Source organism: Geotrypetes seraphini, chromosome 14 (assembly GCF_902459505.1).
Source record: "Geotrypetes seraphini chromosome 14, aGeoSer1.1, whole genome shotgun sequence".
Classification (NCBI taxonomy): Eukaryota; Metazoa; Chordata; class Amphibia; order Gymnophiona; family Dermophiidae; genus Geotrypetes; species Geotrypetes seraphini.
In genome coordinates, this window is record NC_047097.1 from 15,115,869 (window position 1) to 15,141,472 (window position 25,604).

The 25,604-nt window shown below is 40.0% G+C and overlaps 1 protein-coding gene across 11 annotated transcripts in view; it reads right to left on the reverse strand.

The window, feature by feature from the left end:
- UNC13C (unc-13 homolog C) overlaps positions 1 to 25,604 on the reverse strand; it is a 769,821-nt gene that overhangs the window by 434,057 nt on the left and 310,160 nt on the right. For 10 of the 11 annotated variants that reach the window (XM_033920485.1, XM_033920487.1, XM_033920488.1 and 7 more), the window contains one exon: positions 3,404 to 3,459. In XM_033920485.1, coding sequence (XP_033776376.1) covers positions 3,404 to 3,459 — 56 coding nt within the window. Of the gene's footprint in view, positions 1 to 3,403; positions 3,460 to 4,455; positions 4,479 to 25,604 lie in introns of all 11 variants that reach the window. The other variant, XM_033920481.1, reaches the window with a different exon arrangement.

The window sequence follows — 25,604 nt, forward strand, 5'->3', positions numbered from 1 at the left end:
TAAACTATGACATGATGGGGGGGAGGGGTGAGGCCATATGACCTATTTAGCGTGCCCAACCAAATCCACACTACAAGCTACAATCCCTTCCCCTTCTTCAAAGATTTTCTGTGCTTGTCCATACATTTTTTTAAGACTCCTCACTCTAAAGCTTCCTTACCAATAAAAGAAGAAATTAGGTCTTTCCTGATAAAAATTTCTTTTCATTAGTTCCAATATATCAATCCACTCACTTGTGGGTTGTGTCTGTCTACCAGAGCTCTGCCATATAGCCTCCTGAGCAGAAGCCTCACTTTCAGTATTATGCCTATCAAAGAGCAAACCACTTACAGATGCCTCTGAAAAAAATATTTTAAACCCCAAATCAATCGGTAGCAACATGCCCTGAGCAACAAGAAAAGGCCAGCGCTGACCTTCATTTTTTTTTCTTCTGGCCTTGGAAGTACCCACTCTGCCACCGGTGCCTAAACCACTAGCCTTCCTGAACTGACTAGGGTAAGCTTCTGGAATGATCTGTTGGGACTAATGGAAAAAAATTATCAGATAAAGCCTAATTTCTCCTTCCATTGCATAGCACAGATCAATCCAGACACTTGTGGATGTAACCAAGCAGTCCTCAAGTTTGAAGGGACCTTGTCACCCCAACTATCAACACCAAGGCCCCAAAGAACAAATATTCCCGAGCTGCCACAAAACAACCTGTAATGCCTCGAGAGGACCAAGTCACAGAGTGACAAATTTCATCAATTGAAACTGCTTGTGATTCCATCTAAAATGTTGATTCCACCCAGGTAAAATGTGCTTTTTCACCTTCTAGGGGCAAAGGGTACCCCTTCAGCACATAGGGCAACAAAATAGCTTCCCTGAGCCATCTTGCAATCAGTTTAGAAACATGGATACCCTTCCTGCATCTGGAAAACAACATGAACAAATGATCAGAGTGGTGAAATTCATTGGTGACTTCCAAGTATCTGATCAAAACACGCTATATGTACAGACAACACAGAGCCCAGATATCCTCTGGATAATCCTACCCTATGGAAATCTGCTGATGATGGAAAGCTGAAATTACTTTAGGCACGAAGGAAGGTAGTGTCCCACCCAGGTGTCACCAGATATGCACCTTGGGTCACACTAGGTCACTTAATTATACTCAAGGTTCAACTAAACTTGATGGACAGACCAGAAGCCTCCAATCAATCCAGCCAAAAAGGTTGTGACCGTCCACTTACAAGATAAGAGAGAATACCGAAAGAGAGGCTGCTGCAAGGGAGGCTATATGGCAGAGTTCTGGCATTCTCTCTATCTTCATCTGCTGGTAGTTGGACACAATCCACAAGTGTCTTGATTAATCTGTGGAAAGTAATGGAAGAGTTCTACAGTCTGTGCATTTATATCTTGGAGGCAGGTCAGACTTAGGCAACTGGTTCCAGAGTCAAATTTTGATAGGTGCTGGAGTGTTGCTATCAAGCCTCAATCCAGGTCTGATTCCAAGTTGCCAACTATCAAGTTCAATGGCCGACTCCGAGCAGCAGTGGCAGCAAGGCGTTTCCAATAGCACAATTCAGTACAGAACCTGGGAGCCCTCTGGTACCGATAGGTCCTGAAGAACTACGAGAAGGAGCAGAGAAATTTGGCCCTGTGTCATTCTCTATTCAGTAGCACTGTGAATTGTGTTTTATTGTGAAATGAGCCGCATATTTAAAAATGCCTGTGATTTTTTTTCTTTTAAACATAAGACCACTTGGTTATCTAAGTTAATTTCAGAGTGGGTTCTCTGAGGAAACCGGTATGGCAAAATGCAACAGAACCTACAAAGTTTTTTGAATCATTCCCAATTAAGTATATGAAAAAGTATATATACTGAATATTGACGGATAAAGATTTATATGTTTGCAAACATAAGAAACCTTTAAGTGCTGTGATTGAACAAGAGAGGCAGATTTAGGGGCGTGTCCCTGCTTGTGGTCTTTCTACCGAAAAGGTTCTGAGCACTTTTGGCTACACTGTGAGAGTTAAGGGAGTAATATGTCAGGTGATCTTTTTTATGTGAGAGGAAAAGAAGACAGTCATAGAATTCCAGAGAGATACATTGAGTTCTATGTGACGTGAGAGTTTTTGGAAGAACTCTCCTCCTTGGTGTCTCTCCATGCCTCTTCCCTTACAGCATCCCCCCACTGGCGGCTCAAGGCCCCGCCTGGAAGACCTTTGCACATGCACAGTCATTGATGTATTGATGTCACGTATGCGTGTGATGTCATCGCACTTTCGGATGCCCTCGAGCAGTTTACTGTGCTGCAGCTTTGCAAAGTCTGCGAGACACTGCTTTAGAGAATACTAGTGTAAGTCCGCATTTTGGTATCTAACTCTAGGCACCTACATCAGTGCACTTAATCAATTAATAGGCTTAATCGTTGGCAATTATTGCCACTTAATGCCTCCTAATTGGCTTTAATTGGACTTAATCCAATTATTGCCACTTAATACCTCCTAATTGGATGTAATTGGACTTAATCCAATTATTGCCACTTAATGCCTCCTAATTGGCTTTAATTGGACTTAATTGAAGTTAAAAGTAGGTGCCTAACTCAAAACCATAATTGTATAAGAAGTAGGTACCTATTCCAAAGCGCCTACCTAAGTGTGATTCTATACAGTGCATCTAACTTTTAGAGAATTGCGCTTAGCGCCGTATTGGTTGGTGCCAATTTTTTTAAGTGTACTATACAGAATTGGATCCTATATTTATAGAATAGGAGCATAAATTGTTTACGTGCATAGCTACAAATTTGTGTCAATTATTACTAGTTGATGCCAATTATTGGTATGTAATACCAATTTAGCGCCAATTAGCTAATTTAGTTGCATAAATGAGCCTTGGGCCCAACTGTGAGCCCAATTTTAGCATCCTATATAGAACATGGAGAAAAATGTCCAATTATACATTTGTACAGGATGGTTTTAGGAAAGGAGGCACTAGGATTGATCATGTTTTTTGAGCTTAATTATCACAATCTCTGGGGAAGGCCCTTTAGGGGGTCTAAAGTTTAACTGAGACTGGCAAAAGTCTGAAGGTTCACCTAAGGCCCCAAATACCTTGTACCATCCATGCTTATGAAGAGGACCATCGAACATTTTAGTAGCCAACCTTTGGGCCAAATCCATCCAGGTTATATTCTTTTGAAAGACTCACCTCAATTTCTTTAAATGTCCAGGCTCAGTACCATTTAAGTGGCAAACTGGATCCTCATATTACAGTAAATATAATATAGTTCATATTTAAAGCCAAACAAACATACAAAAAAACCAAAGAACTTACCTCAATAGGTATCAAGTGAGTAAAAATTTAAGAGAACAAATTTCTACAGCACAGAGGAACAACAGTGTTTATAATCAAACTCACCCTCCAGACGTCTGGATATCATAAAGTCTAGAAGCATTTCCACTAAGTATTCGAGCCTTAAATGAACAAAGAATGGAAAGAAAAACTTCAGAAATGACAAAATGACGCTGAGGGGGTAATTCGCTAACAGTGTGCCTATACATAGGGGCCCAAAGGGTGCCGACATGGTGCCTATTCTATAAAGGAAAGTAACAGGTGAAATACACCCCTTAACACTACTCTTAAGAGCTGTCATAAGTGTTCATGCCGAAAAGCAGGAGATACACGCATAACTTACAGCATTCTATAAGTTACATGCGCAAGTGTGAATCCTGCTCATGCTCTGCCCAGAGTCCACCCATGTGTATGCCCATCTGTCAAACATGCACTATTTAAGATATGCACATATTTACAGAAGAGCACTCAGGCAGAACTTAGGTATTTACAGTACATGGAGATGTGTACACACATATGCATATCTATGCCATTATTCTAATCTTTTATGCCAATAATCGATACGTAAATGTTAGGGCTCACTTTATAGAATTACCCCCAAATGACAATTTGAAAATAATTGTAGATCATCATACATAAAACATCTTACATGAAAAATGTTAAGCAGGGTCAGCTCCAGGCCAAAGCAAGTATGTTTTGTTTATTTGAAATACACCTAATCAGGTAATGCACATTTAATGGAAAACAATGAAATAACCCCATGATGCAGGAAAAAGCACAACAAAGTGCACAGGAATTACAGAGCATGTAACACACCCTACTAAATGTTTCCCTTTATATCTTGGAATGCATGTCATGACATTCACGACACTTAATACAAAGATGGTGTTTGACAGCAGCAGACCCTTATGTTGCCAAATATGAAATAGGGAAAGCACCACAGTGAGGAATATCCTGTTCAGAAGTGCAACACATTTAGAGTTAAGGACAACACAGGAATGGGAAGCCGGGAGAGCATGCAGTATTTCACAGCTAAAATGAAAGAACTAAGCAGGTCAAATCAGTCACAAACAAAGATCAACGAAACATGACCCCTTAAGAAAGATGTGATTTAAAACCTTTTCATCCACTGAATTGCTATCTGCAAGAGAATCAGGAAGAAGGGGGAATAAATGTTAGAGAAGTTAATGTTTGTGAAGTATTGTTTCATGTCTGAACCACTACAATCCTATCAAATTCTGGAAGGAAGAGCTCAGTAACAAAAGAATATACATTTTGGAATGGTTTAGCAGTTTTGCCAACATATTTTAGAAACATAGAAATATAGACAATGGAGGCAGATAAAGATCATATGGCTTATCCAGTCTGCTCATCTATACTATCCACTATATTTTCCTCTGCTTTATCCTATCTGTTCATCTCATGCTTTCTTGAATTCAGACACAGTCTGGTCTCTACCACCTCTACCAGGAGGCCATTCTCTTTAAAGAAGACAGTTAACATTCAATTTTATGGTCAGGAATTTGACCCCAAGTTTGTTCTGCAGACCAGTCTCTCATCTTACCTTCCTCAAACTATAATGTTCAATTTACATCATTTAAATCATAACTACCGTAGTCTACAGATTTATACATGTACAATCTAGGGCTTTCAGTATTTATGATGGAAAATGCACATAGCATGTATGTCTTACAGGGCAGTTCTATAAACTGTCACCTAGAGATATGACCACTCAGACACATCAAAGGCACCATTAACAGGCACCTTTCTGCACTAGTCGTTATTCTATAAGGTAGCACCTAAGCCCTGATTCTATAAAGTCTGCCTAAAGTTAGGTGCCAATATCGGCATTGATTCTTTAAAACTTAAGTGCCTGTTATGGAATAACAGCATTGCCTAAGTGTGCTTAAGCGGTGCTGAGCATTCTAACATTTAGACATCCCCAATTTAGGCCAGGGTTTTTTTATGTCTAAAGTTAGGTACCAATATCAGAGCCTAACGGCACCTGATTCACAAAGAGGCACCTAACTCGAAAACACACCCATGATCTACCCCTAACCATGCCCGCTTTTAGAGTAGGCACTATGGGCTAGACGTCTACTTTTCATAGAATCGATGTTTTCGAGTTAGACATCTAACTTTCAATTAAGTCCAATTACAGATGATTTTAAGTTGATAAATGCCAACATTGGCATCAATTAAACCTATTGTTCAATTAAGTTAGGTGCAGATATCGGCACTTAACTTTAGGCGGACTTTATAGAATTAGGGCCTCAGAGCCTAAGCGCCAAAGCACCTAACTGCAAAGGGGCATACACAAGGGTGGACCATGGGCATGTCTCCCAGTTATAAGCATTGAATAATATAAATTATAAACTTTGGCATGCAACCTTGTGCCTGTTAGTGACATGGTGTATAAGAGCGTGCCCAAATATGGATGCATCAATGTTGACATAACAGAATCTTGGCATCACGATGTCATTATAGAATTGGTGCTAAGCTCACGCCATTGGGGCATTTGAACTGAGGCACCAATTTATAGAATTGCCCCATTAAGGTTTTTTTCTGCTGCTGAAAATGCATATATGCAGATTCCTCTGGGAATTTAGAGACAATTTAACATTGATTCCATGAACAATAGGTTGTTTCCAGAAGCTAATAGGTTGCCCAATGGTATTTGCAGTATATTTCTGATCTGTAATGTTTAAAATTCAAGGCACAATGATAACTATTGTGCAGGATGTTCCATTTTCATAATTGTCACCTTCACAAATCTGCAATGCTCTATGCAAGTCCCAAAAGAATAATGGAGAACAAATCAATTTTAAAAAACTTTGAATATTAATGTTTGTGCATGTTTGTAAGTGGTACTTTTATATTAGACACTTATGTTTGACGACTATGTAAACTAAACACCTATTTCAAGTCTATTTAGGTGTATATATATATATATATATATATATATATATCTTGACTGATGTTGTGGATATTTACACTTGCTCAAGAGCGGGCACAAATGTTTATGGGTAAAGAGTGCATACATTTCATAAACATTACTCAAACACAAATTGGAACTCTGCCTGTGCTCTACCCAAACTCTGTCCCCGAACATGCCTGTACATGGGTCACATAGAAGTACATATTTTTTTGCCACCCCTACAGTAATTTTACAAAAGTTCATACTATGCTCTATTGTATTTTATCCATTTAATGCCAAAATAAGTGTCATTTAATTTATGTTGTTTAAAATATTGTGCATGTATATGTAATTTCTCTTGAGTATTGGAAAGCATGGACTATAAGCTTTTATTATTATTATTACACTATGTAACACCATTTTTGTTCCTGGGCAGTAAGGGTAATTTTCTAATTGCTCATGCCTAAAAAGTATAGAAAATGTCTTATTTCCATAAAACTTTGCTTTTGTGATTTTGCAATTTATCTATTTAAAATGTGTAAAGGCTAAATTTTCATCTTTTCATTCTTATAAAGTCATAAAAAGCAACATATGAATTACAATTAACATGTGTTTATATTAAAGTTATACAAAGATGACCACAGAAGTTTTAGAAGTGAGTAGTTTTTTGAGATTTGTGATTATATTGTAAGTTACTTTCACGAAATCAGTCCCCAGATGCAATCTCCTATCATATTCTCATTATATTGTCCTTGGTAGCGGCATTTGAAGTCCTGGTGGATGCACACATCTTGCTCTTCTGAATATGCTCATATTCTCCTCAAATGTCTCAAGATGAGCATGAAGGACATGAACTTTGAGAGACATCTTACAGCCCATTTTATTGTAATTCTTCACCAGATTCTCAACCAACTCCATGTAGTTTTCAGTCTTGTGATTGCTCAGGAAGCCCCAAACCACTGTGACAAAGCTGTTCCAAGCTGCTTTCTCCTTCCCAGTTAGCTTCTTAGGACATTCCTTGCACTCCAGGATCTTCTTTATCTGTGGTCCAATGATGACACCAGCTTTGACCTTTGCCTCAGACAGATTAGGGAAGATGTCTTGAAAGTACTTGAAGGCTGCCAACTCCTATCTAGAGCTCTGACAAATTGGTCCATTATTAGGCCCAATTTGATATGCAGTGGTGGCATCAGTTACGGTGATCCAACAGTGGTTCCCATTTGACGTTGTTTAGAACTCAGTTCGTTATGGTCAGTCCTGCCTCTGATAGTGTGCCTTTGTGTCCCTGCTGTCCCAAAGGCAGAGATAGCAGGGAAACTCAGTAAAACCTTCTTGGAGACCCATTAGGAATGTCACCATTTTGAAATCTCTGATCTTCCAGCTGTACTCATACTTCAAGGTGCCTAGTAAGGTCTTGTAATCCTCTTTGAAATGCACTGAGTGAGCCAGTGGAAGAGACGGGTACCTGTTCCCGTTATGGAGTAGAATTTATTTGATGCTCCTGGGTGAGCTGCCAATGAAGATACACCACTGTTTCGGGTTACAGGCGATTCCAATTGCCTCAAACAGACTGGTCACATTGTAGCAGAAGAAGAGCTCATCTTGATGGGTGAAGAAGGTGGAAAAAGCTTGGCGATGCTTTCTCTGATCTGTGACTTACACACTTTCATCGAACAAGTTCTACTGCTTGAGCCTAAATGTCAAAAGCTCGGCATTGGACTTGGTGAGACCAAGATCTCTGATCAAATCTTGAAGTCTTTTTGGTTGGATAGTATAGATTTCTCTTATCAGCTGTACCACTGATATTGTAAACTGGATCTACAGTGTCTTTCTCACTCTCTGAACTGCTGCTCTCTTCTGAAGATAGCTACTCTCTCTCAGGGGAGTGGGTATGGAGCTCAGGGCAAGGTAGTACCAGGGTGATGGATGAAGGCATGTCTGGACATGTGATTGCAGATGCACGCTTGCCAGTTTGATATTTGGAAGGAACCACCATGCAGAAGTGGCAGTTGCTTGAGTAATCAATGGGTTTCTGCCAAATTCTTGGGATAGTAAACTTCATGGCTCTTTTTCCCTCTTTACCATTCTAGTAAAAGGGCCCCTAAGTTTATTCAGCTTGGAATCAATCTGGAATGTTCTGCAATAAAGGCAATTTTCAAAATATCAATGCCCTGGGTCACTAAAGCAAAGTTTGAGAGAAATGATAGCCATTTTCTATACTTTTGTGGCATAGGCAATTCAGAAAAAAACACTTATTACCCAAGAAAAAAAATAAAGGCCCCCTTTTACAGAGCCATGGTAGAGGTTTTTACCACAGGCTGGTGAGGTAAATGCTCCAAAGTTCAAAGGAATTCTGTGTCAGAGCATTCAGCTCGCTGGCCTGCAGTGGAAACCTCTACAATGGCTTTGTAGAAGCTAGTTAGAATAAAATTTTGTTACACAATGTTATTAATAATAATAATACACATGAAAAATGCATTGTAAAATTACTGCCATACTCTACAGAAGAAAAAAAAAAAACAGTGTATGAATGTGTTTATTTTCTATCAACACCCCCCCAAAAAAAAACAAACAAACAAAAAAAACCTCTTCAAAACACTGAAAGATCACAAAAAATTCACAGACCAAATCAGGTGAACAACAAAGAAAATTATTTGTCTGCTTTCCAATTTTTTTTAAAGATGTTGTTTGGCTTTAACTGCTTTCTTTTCACCAGCATGCTGGGAATCTTCTGGTCTTTCATTGATTCTTTTTCAATGTATAGAATACATTTTATCTGTGCTTCCAACATTATGTTTTAAAATAACATCTGCGTCGCAAGTAAACTTTTGACCCTACAACTGCTCCTTATAACAGTCCCCCTTTTCAAAATGAAATACTTTTAGCTGCTCAGAGTTAATTTGTGCCATTAAAACTGTGATCTCAATTTAATTTCTTAGTTTTCACTTGTACTTGGTTGATCCCTTATTATTTCCTTATACTATGGTAGTAGGGGAGGAATTCAATTTATTTGATGTTATGTTTTCTTCTCTTTCTTTCTTAGGCAATTTCTAGTTTCTTGTTACGTTTTATGATGCGTAAACAGCTTTAAATGCATAAAATAAAAGAATATGAAATATTTTCAATAAATATGATAGATTTGATTGCATTATGCTCATGTCATCATTATGCCTTGCACTGAATTCTGAATTCCTGTAAGGGTTAAATCTAAGGTAGTTACGCATCTTGTTGGTTCCAGGGCCTGCTTTTTCATGAAGCAGTTATTTACAGCGTTTAGGATTTTTACCTCCTTAACATGTCTTGAAGAGATATTTACCTACTTAATTATGGAATAATTGAAATCACTCATTATTACTGTGCTGCCTAATTTATTAATCTTGCCAGTTTCTGTTACCATTTCACTGTCTTTTCACTCAATGCAACTGTTTCCCCAAAAATAAGACCTATCCCGAAAATAAGCCCAAGCATGATTTTTAAAGATGCTCCTAATATAAGCCCTCCCCTCCCAAATAAGCCTTAGTTAAGGTCGACCTCTAAAGCCCCTCTTCCCCTAATGTCCCCGACACTCCCTGACTCCATCCCTGACACTAATGCTGCCTCATCAATTCAGCAACTCCCACCCCTGCTGCTTCAGGAGGCCTCAGAGTAGAGGTATGTCAGTCTCACAGTGAGAGGGTTGGTGGGGTTCTGCTGCACAAGGGGATGGGTAAGAGGGGAGGAATGATGCTGTACATGGGGGGGGGGGTAGAAAGGAAAGAGGAAGAATTGAGGTAGAGGAGAGGAAGGGAGAGATGATTGTTGTACATGAAAAAAATAAAACATCCCCGAAAATAAGTCCTAGTGCATTTTTTTAACCCCAAATTAATATAAGATACTGTCTTATTTTCGAGGAAACACGGTAGTATATCCCTATTGTTTCCCATCTCACATGGAATTTCTATCCTTAAAAATTCAACATTTAATTTTTCTTCACAAAGGGCTTTTAGCTTGTGATCTCTACTGTTCCTGCCCCCTCCTGCATTGGGTTGAAAACAATACTGCTTGAGCCCTAGTGGCATAGGCAGTGGAACGTTTTTTTGTTTGGGGGGCCCCAGAACTGCCCAAGCTCCTCCCCATACCCTACCCCCATAATAATAGTTCTAATTGTAAACACCATTTCATCCATTCATTTTTCATATACACATAATATAATCGTATTAATAATCCACAATGGTAACCACAAAATTAAACTACACAAAGTGCACTATTTTCCCCTCCCCACCACTTCACAGCATTTCTTCCTCTCTCCTCCACCCCCATGTGCAACGTCTTCCTCTCTCTCACTGTCCACCATCTCTCTCTCTCTCTCTCTCTCTCATGCCCTCCCTTGCTGCAAAAGTAGTGGGAAATGAGAGAGAGGGATCCATGGTGCCTCTCTCCCACCCCCTCTACTGCCACATCCAATATTTCTTTTGCCCTTGCCCACCAGCCCCATGTCCAACATTTCTGCTTCCATCACCCCTCTCCAGCTCCATGCCACATTTCTTCCTTCATTCCCTCCACCACCATGTCCACCATTCCTCCCTCTTGCATCCATTTTTATCTGTCCCACTGTTTCATCTCCACCACATCCAACATGTCTCCCTCTTATCTCTCTCTACTTCACTCCTCTCCCATCACCATGACCAATAATTTTCCTCTTTCTTCCTTTCTCCATGTACACCATCTCTTTCCCTCTCACTCACACCCATGCTTAACAATTCTCTCGTTCTATTCCCTCCCCCAACTCAGCATCTCTTTTCCCATCCTTCCATCCTATGTCCCAAATTCATGTCCCCTCCCTCCCTCCTTCCTTTCCAGCCTATCCCAAATTCATGCCTCCTCCCTCATTTGTACCATGTTCACGCTCCCTTCCTTGTCTCAATGTGTCTCTCCCTCCTGTGTCCCAAGACCTGCCCCTCTCCCTTCCTCCCTCCTGTGACCCAATGTAACATAGTAACATAGTAAATGATGGCAGATAAAATGTGCCTCTCTTCCTCCCTCCCTTCTGTGTCCCAAGTTCATGCCCCCTCCCAAGAGTATGTGCTCTGGTTGGCTCTAAAACATCCAAGTAGGTCTTCTCCTCCTTCTTTCCAGCTACACTTCTTTCTTCACAAAGTCACAGGCAGTAGAGTATGGCCAGAAATCCTGGTGTTCTCCCAAGTATGACATCCCTCACCTCTCCCGGTCCCCAGTCCATATTCCCTCCACCTTTCCCTAGCCATGTCTTTTCTTCCTTCTCTGCTTTCCCCGAGTTGTCCATCTCTCCCTCCCCCTTCTGTCCCCTTCCCTGAATCTCTTTCCCTTTCCCCCATCTTTCTCCCTCCACCAAATCTCTCACTCTCCCTATTTTGTCTTCTCCACATCCATTTCTCCCTTCCCCCCTCTTCCCTATCTCTTCCTCTCTTACTCCCTCTGTCCTTCTCCAAATCCAATTCTTATTGTTCCTCTTCTGCCCCCTCCCTGTTCTCCTTCTACCTCCTCTGCGGTACCCAAATCCACCTCTCCCTGTCCCTCACACATCTGACATCATTCCCTCTCTTACATCTCTCCCTCCTTCCCCGATATGAGTCCAATATCACTCCCTTCCCCCAGTCCCATATGATCCTCTCTACACCTAGCTACCAGTCAGCATGCCTGCTGGTCGGCACTCTCTAACACGCCCCTTCACCTGCATCTACTCCTCCCCCTCACTCCCGCCCGCCTGCTCACCCACCCACTGGACTTAACTTCTTAGAAAAGCGCTGTGCCGCCCTGATGCTGGTCCTGGCGTCCTCTCTCTACTGCGGCTCACCCTGTCTGACAACTTCCTGTTTCTGCTAGGGCTGGCTGCAGTGGAAAGAAGACGCCGGGCCAGTGGCAGAGTGGTGCAGCGCTTTTCTAAGAAGTTAAGCAGGGCAGGCGGGTGAGCGGGCAGACAAGGGGAAGGAATAGATGCAGGCGAAGGGGTGCATTAGAGAGTGCCGACCAGCAGGCATGCTGTCCAGTAGCAATCACCCAGCCTCACAAGAAGTGTGTGTGTGTATGTGTGTGTGGGGGGGTGTTCCCCCCATTGGATCACCCACAGAATGGGCAATTTTGGGGGGAGGCCATGGCCCCTGTGCCCCCCCCCACCCCCATTCTGACGCCTATGCCTAATGGCATTCTTGCTATACCATAGCTAGGGTTGAAGTTGCCATTTTGAATCTGGTGCCATAGGAGGAAGTTGTGATTGGGAATTGCCCTGTCCTATTACTCTAGACCACGGGTCAGCTTGTGAGTCACATGTGGCTTTTTTTGCATGTGTCTGTGGCTCTACCATCTCCATGATCTACCGCCCTGGCCCTCTCGCTCCTGCCTCCTCATTGCTGCCTTTCACCTTGTGGCATTTCCTGTAGTACCTTGAGCTGTTGCAACGTCTTTAAGCTGCTCATTGCATTTCCAGTAGTACTCTGAACTTCAGCGAGAAGTCACGGCACCCATTTTAGAAGGCAGCCACGAGGAGGTAGGAGTGAGAGGGCTGTACTCCCACCACAAAGACCCCTGCAGGACCACCAGGTACCTCAGAGGACCAGGGGAGCAGGAATCATGGGGTTGGGAGATTAAAGGGTCAGGGTCTATAGAGGGGAGTGAACCTTGGCTATGGGTTGGAGGAAGAGAGCGGGAGGGAGGGATAAGAGACCTGCAAGGGGTTGGAGGGGAGAGAAGCTACATTTTGTGGCTCTTTGTAAATCTTGGGTCAAACATTTGAGATACATTTGCTATTTGTTGTAAAAAGGTTGCCGACCCCTGCCCTAGACCACTAAGGAGTTCTTGAGATACGCACAAATGGCCTTAAGGTGGGCTGGGGGTCTTACTTTGGCGAGCAAGAGGTCTTCTTTTTTGGGGGGAAGGGTATCTTCAAGGTTTCAAAGGCCACCTTCTGGAGTGAACTGCATATTTATTCTAGGTGGCTTCATAGTCTTGTAATATCACTTTTCTTTCCTCTTCTCCCTACCTTTTAATTTTAACAGCTCTCTGATTAGTTTCAGTGGAGAAATGATAATACGGTAACTGTTGAAATCCTAGCAAAATGAATAGATACCGTTTATATGTTTCTACATGAACTCTGGGATTTTCCTATACCATTGCAGTAATTTTGGCTCATGGCATACACTGTGGAAAGGTATTTTATTGAAACTGCTATTGTGAGACGATAAGAAGGAAGAACTTTTTGTGAACAATTCTATACAAGAACTTTTCTGTATGTAAAGAAAAACCAAAAAAACAGAAGATAAAAGGATCAAACCAATCTTTTATTAGAAGATCAAGTGTTCCCAGATAAGCATATAAGACTTCATAAAAAGTTCTTTAAACCATCCAACATGTTTCGGCTCCTTGGTGCCTGCGTCGGGGGCATCAATCACAAATTATAACCTGAGTCTGATAGATTGCAGATAATTACATATATACAGGGAAGTAAACATTATCAATTAAAATTAATAGCAATGAAAAAAAACAGAGAAAGAAGAAGAAAAAAACCCCAAGAGATGTGTTGGTAAAATTATCTCTCAAATTGAACCACTTAAAATAATGGCAGAGCCTTCCAAAGTACTTGAAAAACACAAAAACACTTATCAAAGTCCAATCAGCTTACCCAAATTCAAATGTTAAAAGAATTCAGATATATTTATATTTTTTTAAAAGGAACTGCACAATACAATTTTTTTAAAATATAAAATTGCTTCTTTAAATGTGAAATACAGCTAAAAATCTTCAAACTTGCAGGCATGCACATCTTGCATGCACACAAAAATATTGCAAATACATGTGAAAGTTAAAAATAAACCCTAATCTGATTTTACACTATAAGCCCATAAAAAGTACCTGAACAGCAATAATTTTGGTGTATAAAGGTCCTATAGCAGATAGCAGCATTTTTTGAATGCATACAGGTGAAAGTGAAAGTAAAAACAGCTTCCAATTTTTTTAAAAAATAAAACCCATTAAAAATACCTGAAAACCAATGATTTTGGTATAAAACAGTGTCCCACAGCATAAATTCATTAAAGCCATATCCACAGTGCTTAAAAATGTGTTTTCCCACTGAAAATGTCATCAATGACATCATCGCCATTTAAAATGCTAAAAATTGCTTTAAAAAGTATAAAAACAGTGATTTAAAAAAACCCAGCAATTTTATAAAAGAAGGCCCTCATACTCCGTTTATGTTGGTGATTTCAGGTGGTATTGTTGGTGCCTGAAGATGTCCCTGCGGTTCTCAAGCGACGGCAAGGATTATTTGATCTGATTTATTTCTGGATGTTAGAAAATCAACTTGATTTTGAATGTTGAAAAGAAAAAGTTGATGTATGTTTCCTTGGGTTCATCTGATTTATTTCCAACTGAAGTGAAGCTATCACAGGGAACATTAATTGTGTCATCTCATGTAACATATTTGGGCGTTATCTTGGATTCTGGTCTATCATTTCAGAGGCAGATGTGCTCTGTTATTAAAAGTTGATAAGATGGTAAGGCATAAGATAAGTGGAAAAACAGTGGTCCAAGCTGAAAGGAGCAATAAAAATGGCCACCAACCTTTATGTAAGGAAAATAAACAAAAACATGAGAAAAAGGAAACCAATATGGTTTTCTAAACTAGTGACGGAGAAAATAAAGGCAAAAGAGATGGTGTTCCTGAAATTAAAAAAATTAAATAAATAAATAAATAAAAATAGAGAGAGAGAGAGAAAGAGGTCTGGTGAAAATGCAGGCAGAAGAGTAAATGGCTAGAAATGTAAAAAAGGAGACAAAATTTTTTCAGGCATATTAGTGAAAGGAGGAAAACAAAAAATGGAATTATGAAACTGAAAGAAGCTATGGATCACTATGTGGAGAGTGATGAGGAAAAAACAAATGTGCTACACAAGTACTTCTGCTCTGTATTCACGGAAGAAAACCCTGGAGAAGGACCGCAAATTGGTGGCAAAGTTATACATGAGAAGGGAATGGATACCACACTGTTTATTGAAGAAAGTGTTTATGAACAACTTGAAAAATTAAAGAAGGACAAAGCAATGGAACGATGGGATCCATCCCATGATACTGAAGAAGCTCAGAGAGGTTCTGGCAGGCCCTCTTAAAGATCTGTTCAATAAATCCTTGGATATGGGAGAGGTTCTGTGGGATTGGAGAAGAGCGGATGTGGTCCCTCTTCACAAAAGTGGTCGCAGAGATAAAGCAGGAAACTATAGGCCAATAAGCCTCACATCTGTTATTGGACAAATGATGGAAGCGTAGCTGAAGGAAAGGATAGTGAATTTCCTAGAATCTATGGGTTACAACATCCGAGGCAACATGGTTTTACTAAAGGTAAATCATGCCAAACAAATCTGATTGAATTCTTTGACTGGGTGACTAGAGAATTGGATAGAGGACATGTACGGGATGAAATTTATTTAGATTTCAGCAAAGCCTTTGACATGGTTCCTCATAGGAGGCTCCTGAATAAACTTGATGGGCTGAAATAAGACACAAAGTTATGAACTAGATTAGAAACTGGTTGATGGACAGATGTCAGAGGGTGGTGGTTAATGGAATTCACTCAGAGGAAGGAAGAGTAAGTAGTGGAGTACCTCAGGGATTGGTGCTAGGGCAGATTTTGTTCAATATGTTTGTGAGCGACATTGCCGAAGAGTTAGAAGGTAAGGTTTGCCTTTTTGCAGATGATTTATAGCAGAGTGCACACAACTGGAAAACATGAAAAAGGATCTGCAAAAGTTAGAAGAATGGTCTAATATCTGGTAACTAAATTCAATGCAAAGAAGTAGAAATCCAAGGAAGCCATATGTGCTGGGAGGTGAAAGGCTAATATGTACTGAAGGGGAGAGGACCTTGGAGTGACAGTCTGAGGATCTGAAGGTGCAGAAACAGTATGACAAGGCAGTAGCTGTAGCCAGAAGGATGCTAGGCTGTATAAAGAGAGATATAACCAGTAGAAGAAAGGAGGTGTTGATGCCCCTATACAGGTCATGGTGAGGCCGATTTAGAGTATTGTGTTCAATTTTGAGACTGTATCTGGTAAAAGGTGACAAAGATTGTAATGTAATGTAATTTATTTCTTATATACCACTAAATTCTGTTAGGATTCTAAGCGGTTTACAGAAAATAGACAATAGGGTGCATTAAAATGATAAGTAAGATAGATACTTAGAAATTCCCTTACTGTCCTGAAGGCTCACAATCTAACTAAAGTACCTGGAAAAAATGACAATTAGTAGAGTAATGAAGAAATAAAATAGTGATAGATGAGAAAAATAAGAAAATAAACATTCTAATAAGACTACAATGATCTAAAGGACTTTGAAAGGTTGAAAAGAGGGGAGATAGGAAATAGAAGCAGAAGGGAGAACCGTTGAAACTATAGAATTCTGGGGAAATTTAAATAATAAAATAAAAACAAAAACAAGTGGCAAAACAATGAATGAGATTTAAAATATATCATAAACTAAAAAGAAAGTGAAAAATAAAAAACAAAAACAGTCAAGACTGAAGTCCAGCTTGAAATGACTTCACTGCTTTGGCTGCCAAACTTCTCCAGATGTCATCCGATCCTTGTCAGCAAACCGGAAGCCCCAAATCCAGTGTCTCCGATCATCAACTCATCTAAGACATTCACACTCGCCTCCTGCATGCCAAATTCGCTGAATCTGTCTCCTTTCTGGACAGGCACCGCCTGTGCCTCTCTGACCGTTTGCGGCGCTTCGATGACCGTGCCATCTGCCAAATTGAATCAGGTTGGGCAGACTGGATGGACCATTCGGGTCTTTATCTGTTGTCATCTACTATGTTTGCAATGGCTGACTATTGCTGATAGGTTAAAATTAAATGTTGATGACCGTATATACATGTCTGCATCAACAAACTTGTCAATATTTGAAGGACCGTATTCATCGGTATGTACTAAGGAGGTCTCTCCATTCTGAAACTTCATGTCAGCTGCTGATTCCTTATGATTCAGGAGGCACGTCTTGAATATACTCACAAATGATGTTACTGTGTGGCAGGCCCTGTGGCTTAAAATAAGTTGCCAACAGGACTTTGATATCAAACAAATTTGGTCAGTTTATCTTCTCCCAGGAAGAGCTGTCCCAGAAATCCTGGGAACCTCTCAAGCATCGGAAAGCCTTGAACTTTAGATTAAAATCCGAAAATAATATGTGATTTGCAGAGCAGAAAAAAAAGGACACCTTCTCAACTAGCTTGCAGAAGGAAAAACTAAGGAGCTGAGGCACAACCCAGTGACACAAGGAAGCAGAATTGAAAAATGTAGATGATGCCTTCTGCAATCCTCATGGGTGAAGGGAAGTAATCCACTTGTCAAGACTCAAATCTCTTTTGCATAGGAATTCTATAATAGTACCTTCCCATGCCCCTCCCATAACCATGCCCCCTTTTCTGTTGGATGTTAAAAAATATATACGCATATCTTTATAGAATAATACCCAGAAAGATGCACATGTAAATCCAAATTGTTGCCAACTAGCACTAATAATTGTTAGCAACCAATTGTTGCTGCAAATTAGCTTGTTACTAAAATTGTACATGTAAATTAGGCAGACCCCAAAATTTGTGAACAAATATGGCAACCAGGGGATTGGGTGGGCAAATTTGCAACAATTCTCTCTGCATTATTCTCATTTATATGGCATTGTTATAATTTCAATATTGATATTGTATTTTTATAACTGTTTTATGTTTTCTCCATTTATTGTAACATGCACCGAGTACTGGGTGAAAAGTAGAATTTATGACCTCCCCCCCCTCCTCCACCTAAAATTACAAAAGAAAGGGGGAGCTAGAAAAGAGAAAACTAAGGCCACCTTTTACAAAGCCGTGCAGCTGACTGCCGCACAGCAAATACTCCAATTCCCATTCAATTCCTATGGGTGTCAGAGCATTTACCACGCCGGTCAGCGCTGCTAGCTTTAGTATAAGAGGGGTAAGACAGTGAAAGGAAAATGAAGGTAAGAATAACAAGAGAATAAAAGTTATGTCTCTCATTTTAATCAGTTTTCTCAAAATCTTAAGCCACGGTTGATTCTGCAGTACCTGCTATTAATACACGTTACCTTCCTACTCTTGTTAATTTATTTCTAAACGTGATAGCACTGACCTGCTAATATCTGTTTTTCACACTTCCAAGATTACTGGAAAAGTGCTTCATTGCAGAAACTCTGTTATCAACTACAAGACTCAATTTCAAACAGGAAAAGCCATGTTTTCCGTTAAGTTGAAAGCACTACATTATTGAAAGATTTTGTAGATTAATACAGTATAGTATATCAATAAAAAATGGAATTTAAGGCATATCATACAATACTGCACAATTATTCACAAGAAATAATGATGTGCATCAATTTACAATGACACTTTTAATTAAAGCAATGGTGTCTCTGTGGCAGGGCTATTGCTCATTATACCATTACAGGGATAAATTATCAACATGAACTACCCTTATGATATATTTTACTGTTAAAACCCAGGTTATTATTAAATAGAGGATGCAGTTATCAATGTAGGCTACCATTATGATGGGGTATTTTACCATTTACTCATACTATTTTAGCACAGATCCCATTTGATATAATGAGACCTAGTTACTAATAACTGGGGTTATCAGTAAAATACAAGGTAACTGATCTTAATAAGTCTCCCTTTCTTAAAGGATCAAAATCTAATCTAATCTAAATCTTGGATTTATATACCGTGTCATCTCCCCAAAAGAAGCTCAACTCAGTTCACATAAAAGTCGATAATCGAAGAGAAAATAGTTAGATTAGAGAGAAAATAACTTATTAATGAAGACCCTTTCTGACATCCTAGAGAGAAGAAAAACTAATTTTCCTTAGAACAATTTTCTAAGAACGGTTAAAATAAGTGTTTTCATAGATTTACGGAAAATCTGCTATATGTAATAAGAGTGAGACCAGTATAAGACAATCAAGCTATTGTAACATCACTAACGAGGTTGGCTCTTAGGCATTGATGGACTTAATCATTATGATTTCATAATCATACTGAAACTCTTTACAGTAAGGGCGGAAGTTATCAGTGTGGTCTACTGTTAAGAGTTATTTTGCCACTAACTTCAGCTATTTTAGCACAGGTCCTCTTTTATGCAGTGAGACCTAGTTACTAATAACTGGAGTTAACAGTAAAATAACAAATCTTAATGGTAGCTCATGTGTGCAGACAGATAGAAAAACTAAAAACTGACAAATCCCCGGGTCCGGATGGAATCCATCCAAGGGTGCTGAAGGAACTAAAGGAGGAAATAGCGGAACTACTACAGCAAATTTGCAACCTATCTCTGAAAACAGGTGTAATCCCGGAGGATTGGAAGATAGCCAACGTTACGCCCATCTTTAAAAAGGGATCAAGAGGTGACCCGGGAAACTACAGACCGGTGAGTCTGACCTCTGTTCCGGGGAAAATGGCGGAAGCACTGATAAAAGAAAAAAAATCGATGAACATTTTGAAAAACATGAACTTCTGATAACCAGCCAACATGGTTTCTGCAGGGGGAGATCGTGCCTGATCAACTTATTGCACTTCGAGGGAATTAACAAACAGATGGACAGAGGAGACCCCATAGACATCATATACCTAGATTTCCAGAAAGCCTTTGACAAGGTGCCTCATGAACGCCTACTCCGGAAACTGAAGAATCATGGGGTAGACGGATACGTGCATAGATGGATCAGAAACTGGTTAGCGGGTAGGAAACAGAGGGTAGGGGTGAAGGGCCACTACTCAGACTGGAGGAAGGTCACGAGTGGTGTTCCGCAGGGCTCGGTGCTCGGGCCTCTGCTATTTAATATATTCATAAATGATCTAGAAACAGGAACGAAGAGTGAGATAATAAAATTTCAAACGACACCAAACTATTTAGTGGAGCTCGGACAAAGGAGGACTGTGAAAAATTGTAAAGGGACTTGGACAAATTAGGAGAATGGGCAGAGAGATGGCAGATGAAGTTCAATGTTGAGAAGTGTAAAGTATTGCATGTGGGAATCAGAAACCCGAGGTACAGCTATACGATGGGAAGGATGTTATTGAATGAGAGTACCCAAGAAAGGGACTTGGGGGTAATGGTGGACATGACAATGAAGCCGACGGCACAGTGCGTAGCGGCCGCTAAGAGAGCGAATAGAATGCTAGGTATAATCAAGAAGGGTATTACAACAAGAACGAAATAAGTTATCCTGCCGCTGTACTGGGCAATGGTGCGTCCGCATCTTGAGTACTGCGTCCAGTATTGGTCACCATACCTTAAGAAGGATATGGCGTTACTCGAGAGAGTTCAGAGGAGAGCGACACGACTGATTAAGGGGATGGAAAGCCTTTCATACGCTGAGAGATTGGAGAAACTGGGTCTCTTTTCCCTGGAGAAGAGAAGACTTAGAGGGGATATGATAGAGACTTACAAGATCATGAAGGGCATAGAGAGAGTAGAGAGGGACAGATTCTTCAAACTTTCAGAAAATAAAAAAAACAAGAGGGCATTCGGAAAAGTTGAAAGGGGACAGATTCAAAACGAATGCTAGGAAGTTCTTCTTTACCCAACGTGTGGTGGACACCTGGAATGCGCTTCCAGAGGACGATATAGGGCAGCGTACGGTACTGGGGTTTAAGAAAGGATTGGACAATTTCCTGCTGGAAAAGGTGATAGAGAGGTATAGATAGAGAATTACTGCACAGGTCCTGGACCTGGTGGGCCGCCACGTGAGCGGACTGCTGGACGCGATGGACCTCAGATCTGACCCAGCAAAGGCATTTCATATGTTCTTATGTATGTTCTTATGTTGATATCCCTTCCCCTCTTAATTAAATATCTAGGTGTAATTGTGGATACACTAACTTTTGCAGATCAGATATCGTCTGTTTCAAAGAAAGGTTTTTATACCTTAAGATCATTAAGAACTGTCAGAGAAGAATGATTTTAATACTTTAATTCATGCGTTCTTTGTATCAAGACTAGATTATTGTAATATTGTTTTTGCTATCAAAATTCCACTTAAAGCGTTTGCAAACATTACAAAATGTGGCACTTAAGTTGTTGGGACATAAAAGTAAATTTGATAGAGTCACTCCTCTTTTCTTAAAATACCATTGGTTACTGGTCACTTATAGAATTAGGTCCAAGGTATTGCTATTAACACACAAGGCAATATATACTTCTGAACCTTGCTATTTGCATTCATTGACTAGTCCTTATACACCAAGAAAGACACTAAGATCTTTGCAAGATAATATCTAGAACAAAATGGGAATCAACACGTAATTAATCCTTCTTCTATGTAGTCCCTAGTCAGTGGAATAAACTTCCATAAGAGATACGTACAGAATTAAATCATAAAGAATTTAAAAAATAATTTACAACATTTCTTTCAAGAGGCTTTTGGTATTGATTCTAGTCCAGATGAACATATTCATTAATCTGAAGTGTGAATAGGCAATTGACCTGTAGTGATTTTTTTTAAATTAGGATGTATGAGTGAGTATGATTGTATCTTGAATGAGTGTAAGTTTAAGTCTTTTATATTATATTATATATATATATATATATATATATAAATTATTTCAATGTGTAATTTGTATTTTATGTGATCCGCTGAGAACTTGTGAGAGATTTAGCGTAATATCAAATTTTAATAAATAAACATAAAAAAGAAATGTCTCTAGAAATCAAAATCACTGCTATATGTAATAAACATGAGCCCAGTATAGGGCAATCAAGCTATTGTGACATCACTAATGTGGTTGGTTCTTAAGCAATGGTAAAATGAGGCATTATGACATCACAGAATCCGTTTTGCTTACAAGAAATTCTTTACACTAAGGACTGTAGTTGACAACATGGACTTCTGTTAAGTTGTGTTTTACTACCAACTCATGCTATTTTAGCACAAGTCCCACTTTATGAAAGAGACCTACAATAGTAATTAATAACACATCTTAATGCTAGCCCACAATGATAACTACATCTCTAGGTTATGTCTTGTTGCATGTGAAAAATGCAATCTGATATCGGTATATAATCAATTTGTCATGTTGGATTAAGCATGTTATGTTCCTCTTGTTTCTGGTCTGCAATGCATTTCACTTCCATCTAGACCAGTGGTCTCAAACTCAAACCCTTTGTGGGGGCCACATTTTGGATTTGTAGGTACTTGGAGGGCCGCAGAAAAAATAGTTAATGTCTTATTAAAGAAATGACAATTTTGCATGAGGTAAAACTCTTTATAGTTTATAAAACTTTCCTTTAACAGTTAAAAGGAAAGATATATAAACTATAATAATAATAATAATTTATTTCTTATATATCGCTATACCGTGAAGTTTGAAGCGGTTTACAATAAAGATACATTTCACAGTACATGGGATAGAAACGGTTTACAATAAAGATACGTTTAGTCAGTACATGGGATGCAAGTGGTTTACATTAAAGATTCATTTTGTCAGTACATGGGATACAAGTGGGTTACAGTAAAGATACGTTTTGTCAGTACATGGGGTGCAGGTGGGTTATAATAAAGATACAATATGTCAGTACATGAGATTCAAGGTGGAAAGTATAATTAGTTTCGGGCCTTGGAATTAGAGTTTTACCTTATGCAAAATTGTCATTTCTTTAATAAGACATTAACTATTTTTTCTGCGGCCCTCCAAGTACTCTATTTTTTTTCTGCAGCCCTCACATTTAAAGTTTAATATCTTTTCTTTCTCAAAACTGACACATTTCAATCACTATATTGAAAATAAAATAATTTTCCCTACCTTTGATGGCTGGTGACTTTATTTTTCTGTGCTTTTAACTATGTTTCCAGGGCCTTTGACTGTTTTTCTCTCCGTCTTCACTTTCTGCCATGCATCCATCTTTGGCATTAACTTAATATTCAATTTTTCTGCTTTCTTTTCAAAATCTACATTTCCATGTCTTACCTTCCATTCCTATCTCTCTCTTCTTCTATCCTATTTCCATGGTCTGACATCTCTTTCCTTCCTTTCTCTCCCTCCCTCCTTCATTCCTTTCCCCTGGTCTGGCATCTGTCTCCTTCCCTCCCCCCATGCCCTGACTTCTCTCCCTCCCCTTCCATGGTCTGGTATCTCCTTTCCTTCCCTCCCTCCCGTGAACTTGGCATCTCTTGTTCCTCTCCTCGTCTTCCTTCTCCTTTCTTCCCTCTCTTTCCCCAATTGGGTGCAGCAGCAACAGAAGCAGCATTTCCCTTCCCCCTTTCCTGTGCAGCAGAAGCATTTCTATTCCCCTTTCCCTCCCCCTTCCTTTCCCTGTGCAGCAGCAGCAGCATTTCCCTTCCCCTTTTCCTGTGCAGCAGAGGCATTTCTATTCCCCCTTCCCTCCCTCTCCCTTTCCCTGTGCAGCAGCAGCATTTCCCTAGGGTCTCCCTTTCCTATGCAGCAGAAGCATTTCTCTTTCCCCTTCCCTTCCGTTCCCTTCCTTATGGAGCAGCAGCATGTCTGGCCGGCTCCCTTGCTCAGTAGATTGTTCCATTCAAAGCCACAGGTGGTGGCTCCTCGCGAGATCCGTGCCTGCGTCAGAAGCCTCTCTGATGTTGTGATGTCAGAGAGGCTTCCGATGCAGGAGTGGATAGCGCGAGAAGCCGTCACCCGCAGCTTTGAACGGAACGATCGACTGAGCAAGGGAGCCGGCCAGACACACCAGTGCTCCACAAGGAAGGGAAGGGAGAAGAGAAATGCTGGTGTGGATGGAGCGAGGAGCCGCCGGCAGCCGCAGCTTTGACCGGAACAATCAACTGCAGCAAGGGAGCAGTTGATCACCGCGTCCAGACCGTGGGCCGCAAAATAGCACCTGGAGGACCGCGAGTTTGAGACCGCTGATCTAGACTGAATTTTTCAACTACAATTATCTTGGTATTAGACCCCCACGGACATTTGGGGTAGAGAAAGAGTTTTACATTTAGGAAATGTTTCTTTAATGTAATGTAATTTTATTATATTTTTACTTTCTTTCAAACTGATCAACGAGCAGCAAGATCCAACAGACCTCACTGTATTCTAATGAGCACTAGATGTCACTGCTGAAGACGTTGGCAGATACATAACATTATCTATGCTGTCACATTAGAATGTCTTTAAAATGAATTTATGACAACTGAATAAACATAAGAAGGCACGTAAATGTGAAGGCCACACTCTAAATCACAATGGGTTGTGACAAACAGCAGACTGTAAAGTACTTTTTTTGGGAAACGAAAGGGTTGTCCTTTTGCATGGCTCAAGAGTATTTTATCAAAGCAATCAGTATTAGCCAATGTATTCTATCCTGTGAGAATTCAATACACATATAAAAATAACTTATAAAAAGATGCCACGATCAAAGAAATCTCGATTTCAGATCACGCTGCCATAACTCTTACCTTAAATAACATTAACCGAGTGTCTGTTCCTAAGCAATGGAGATTCAATTCTAGCCTTCTTTATGAAGTAGAATTTAAGGATCACCTCATCACTGCTATTAATGAGTATTTTCAGCTTAATAATCCTAGGGATACCAATTGGATAACGACATGGGATGCCTTCAAGGCATATATTCGTGGCGTGATCATTTCACTTAACTCCAAAATTAGGAAATAACAAGCTGCGGAAATTAACACCCTGGAGCATGACATTAAAAATATGGAACAAGAGCACCAACTGGATGTTAAGAACACTAACATTCTTCTTGAGCTTCAAAAACTTCGTTTCCAGTATAATTCCATTTTACGGAAAAAGGCGGCTCGCTCAGTCTTTATCACAGTGGCTAATTACTATTCTGATAACAATAAATCAAGTCATCAGCTTACAACATATTTACAAAAGAAAATTGAAAAGAAACCAATTCAGTTAGTTTCTGGTACTGGTGACACAATGGGGCTCATAATAAAAAAAAAAAAAAAGTTCAAGATGTGGCCTAAATCGGTACTTGGACAATCAAAAAGACAGATTGTCCAAGTACCAATAATCAAAGCTGGTTTTAAAACCAGCTTAGGTTTTTACCCTGCCTCTGAATGCCTAGAGCGAAAAGAGGCATTTTTAGAGGAAGGGAAAGGGCGGGAGGTGGGCAGGAGGTGGGCGACCTAGACTTAGTCGTACTGCAAGTATAACCAAAAGTCTAGGGAGATGGCCCAGCCAGAACTTATACGTTTTGACTTAGACCAAGTAAAAAACAGGTATAAGTTCTGAATAGGGGCCGCTGAGCTGATCGCAGCCCCGGCAACCTGCCCACCCCTCACCGCAACAATTGTGGCAGGAGAGATGACCAATCTCTCCTGCCGCGATCGTGATCCCCCC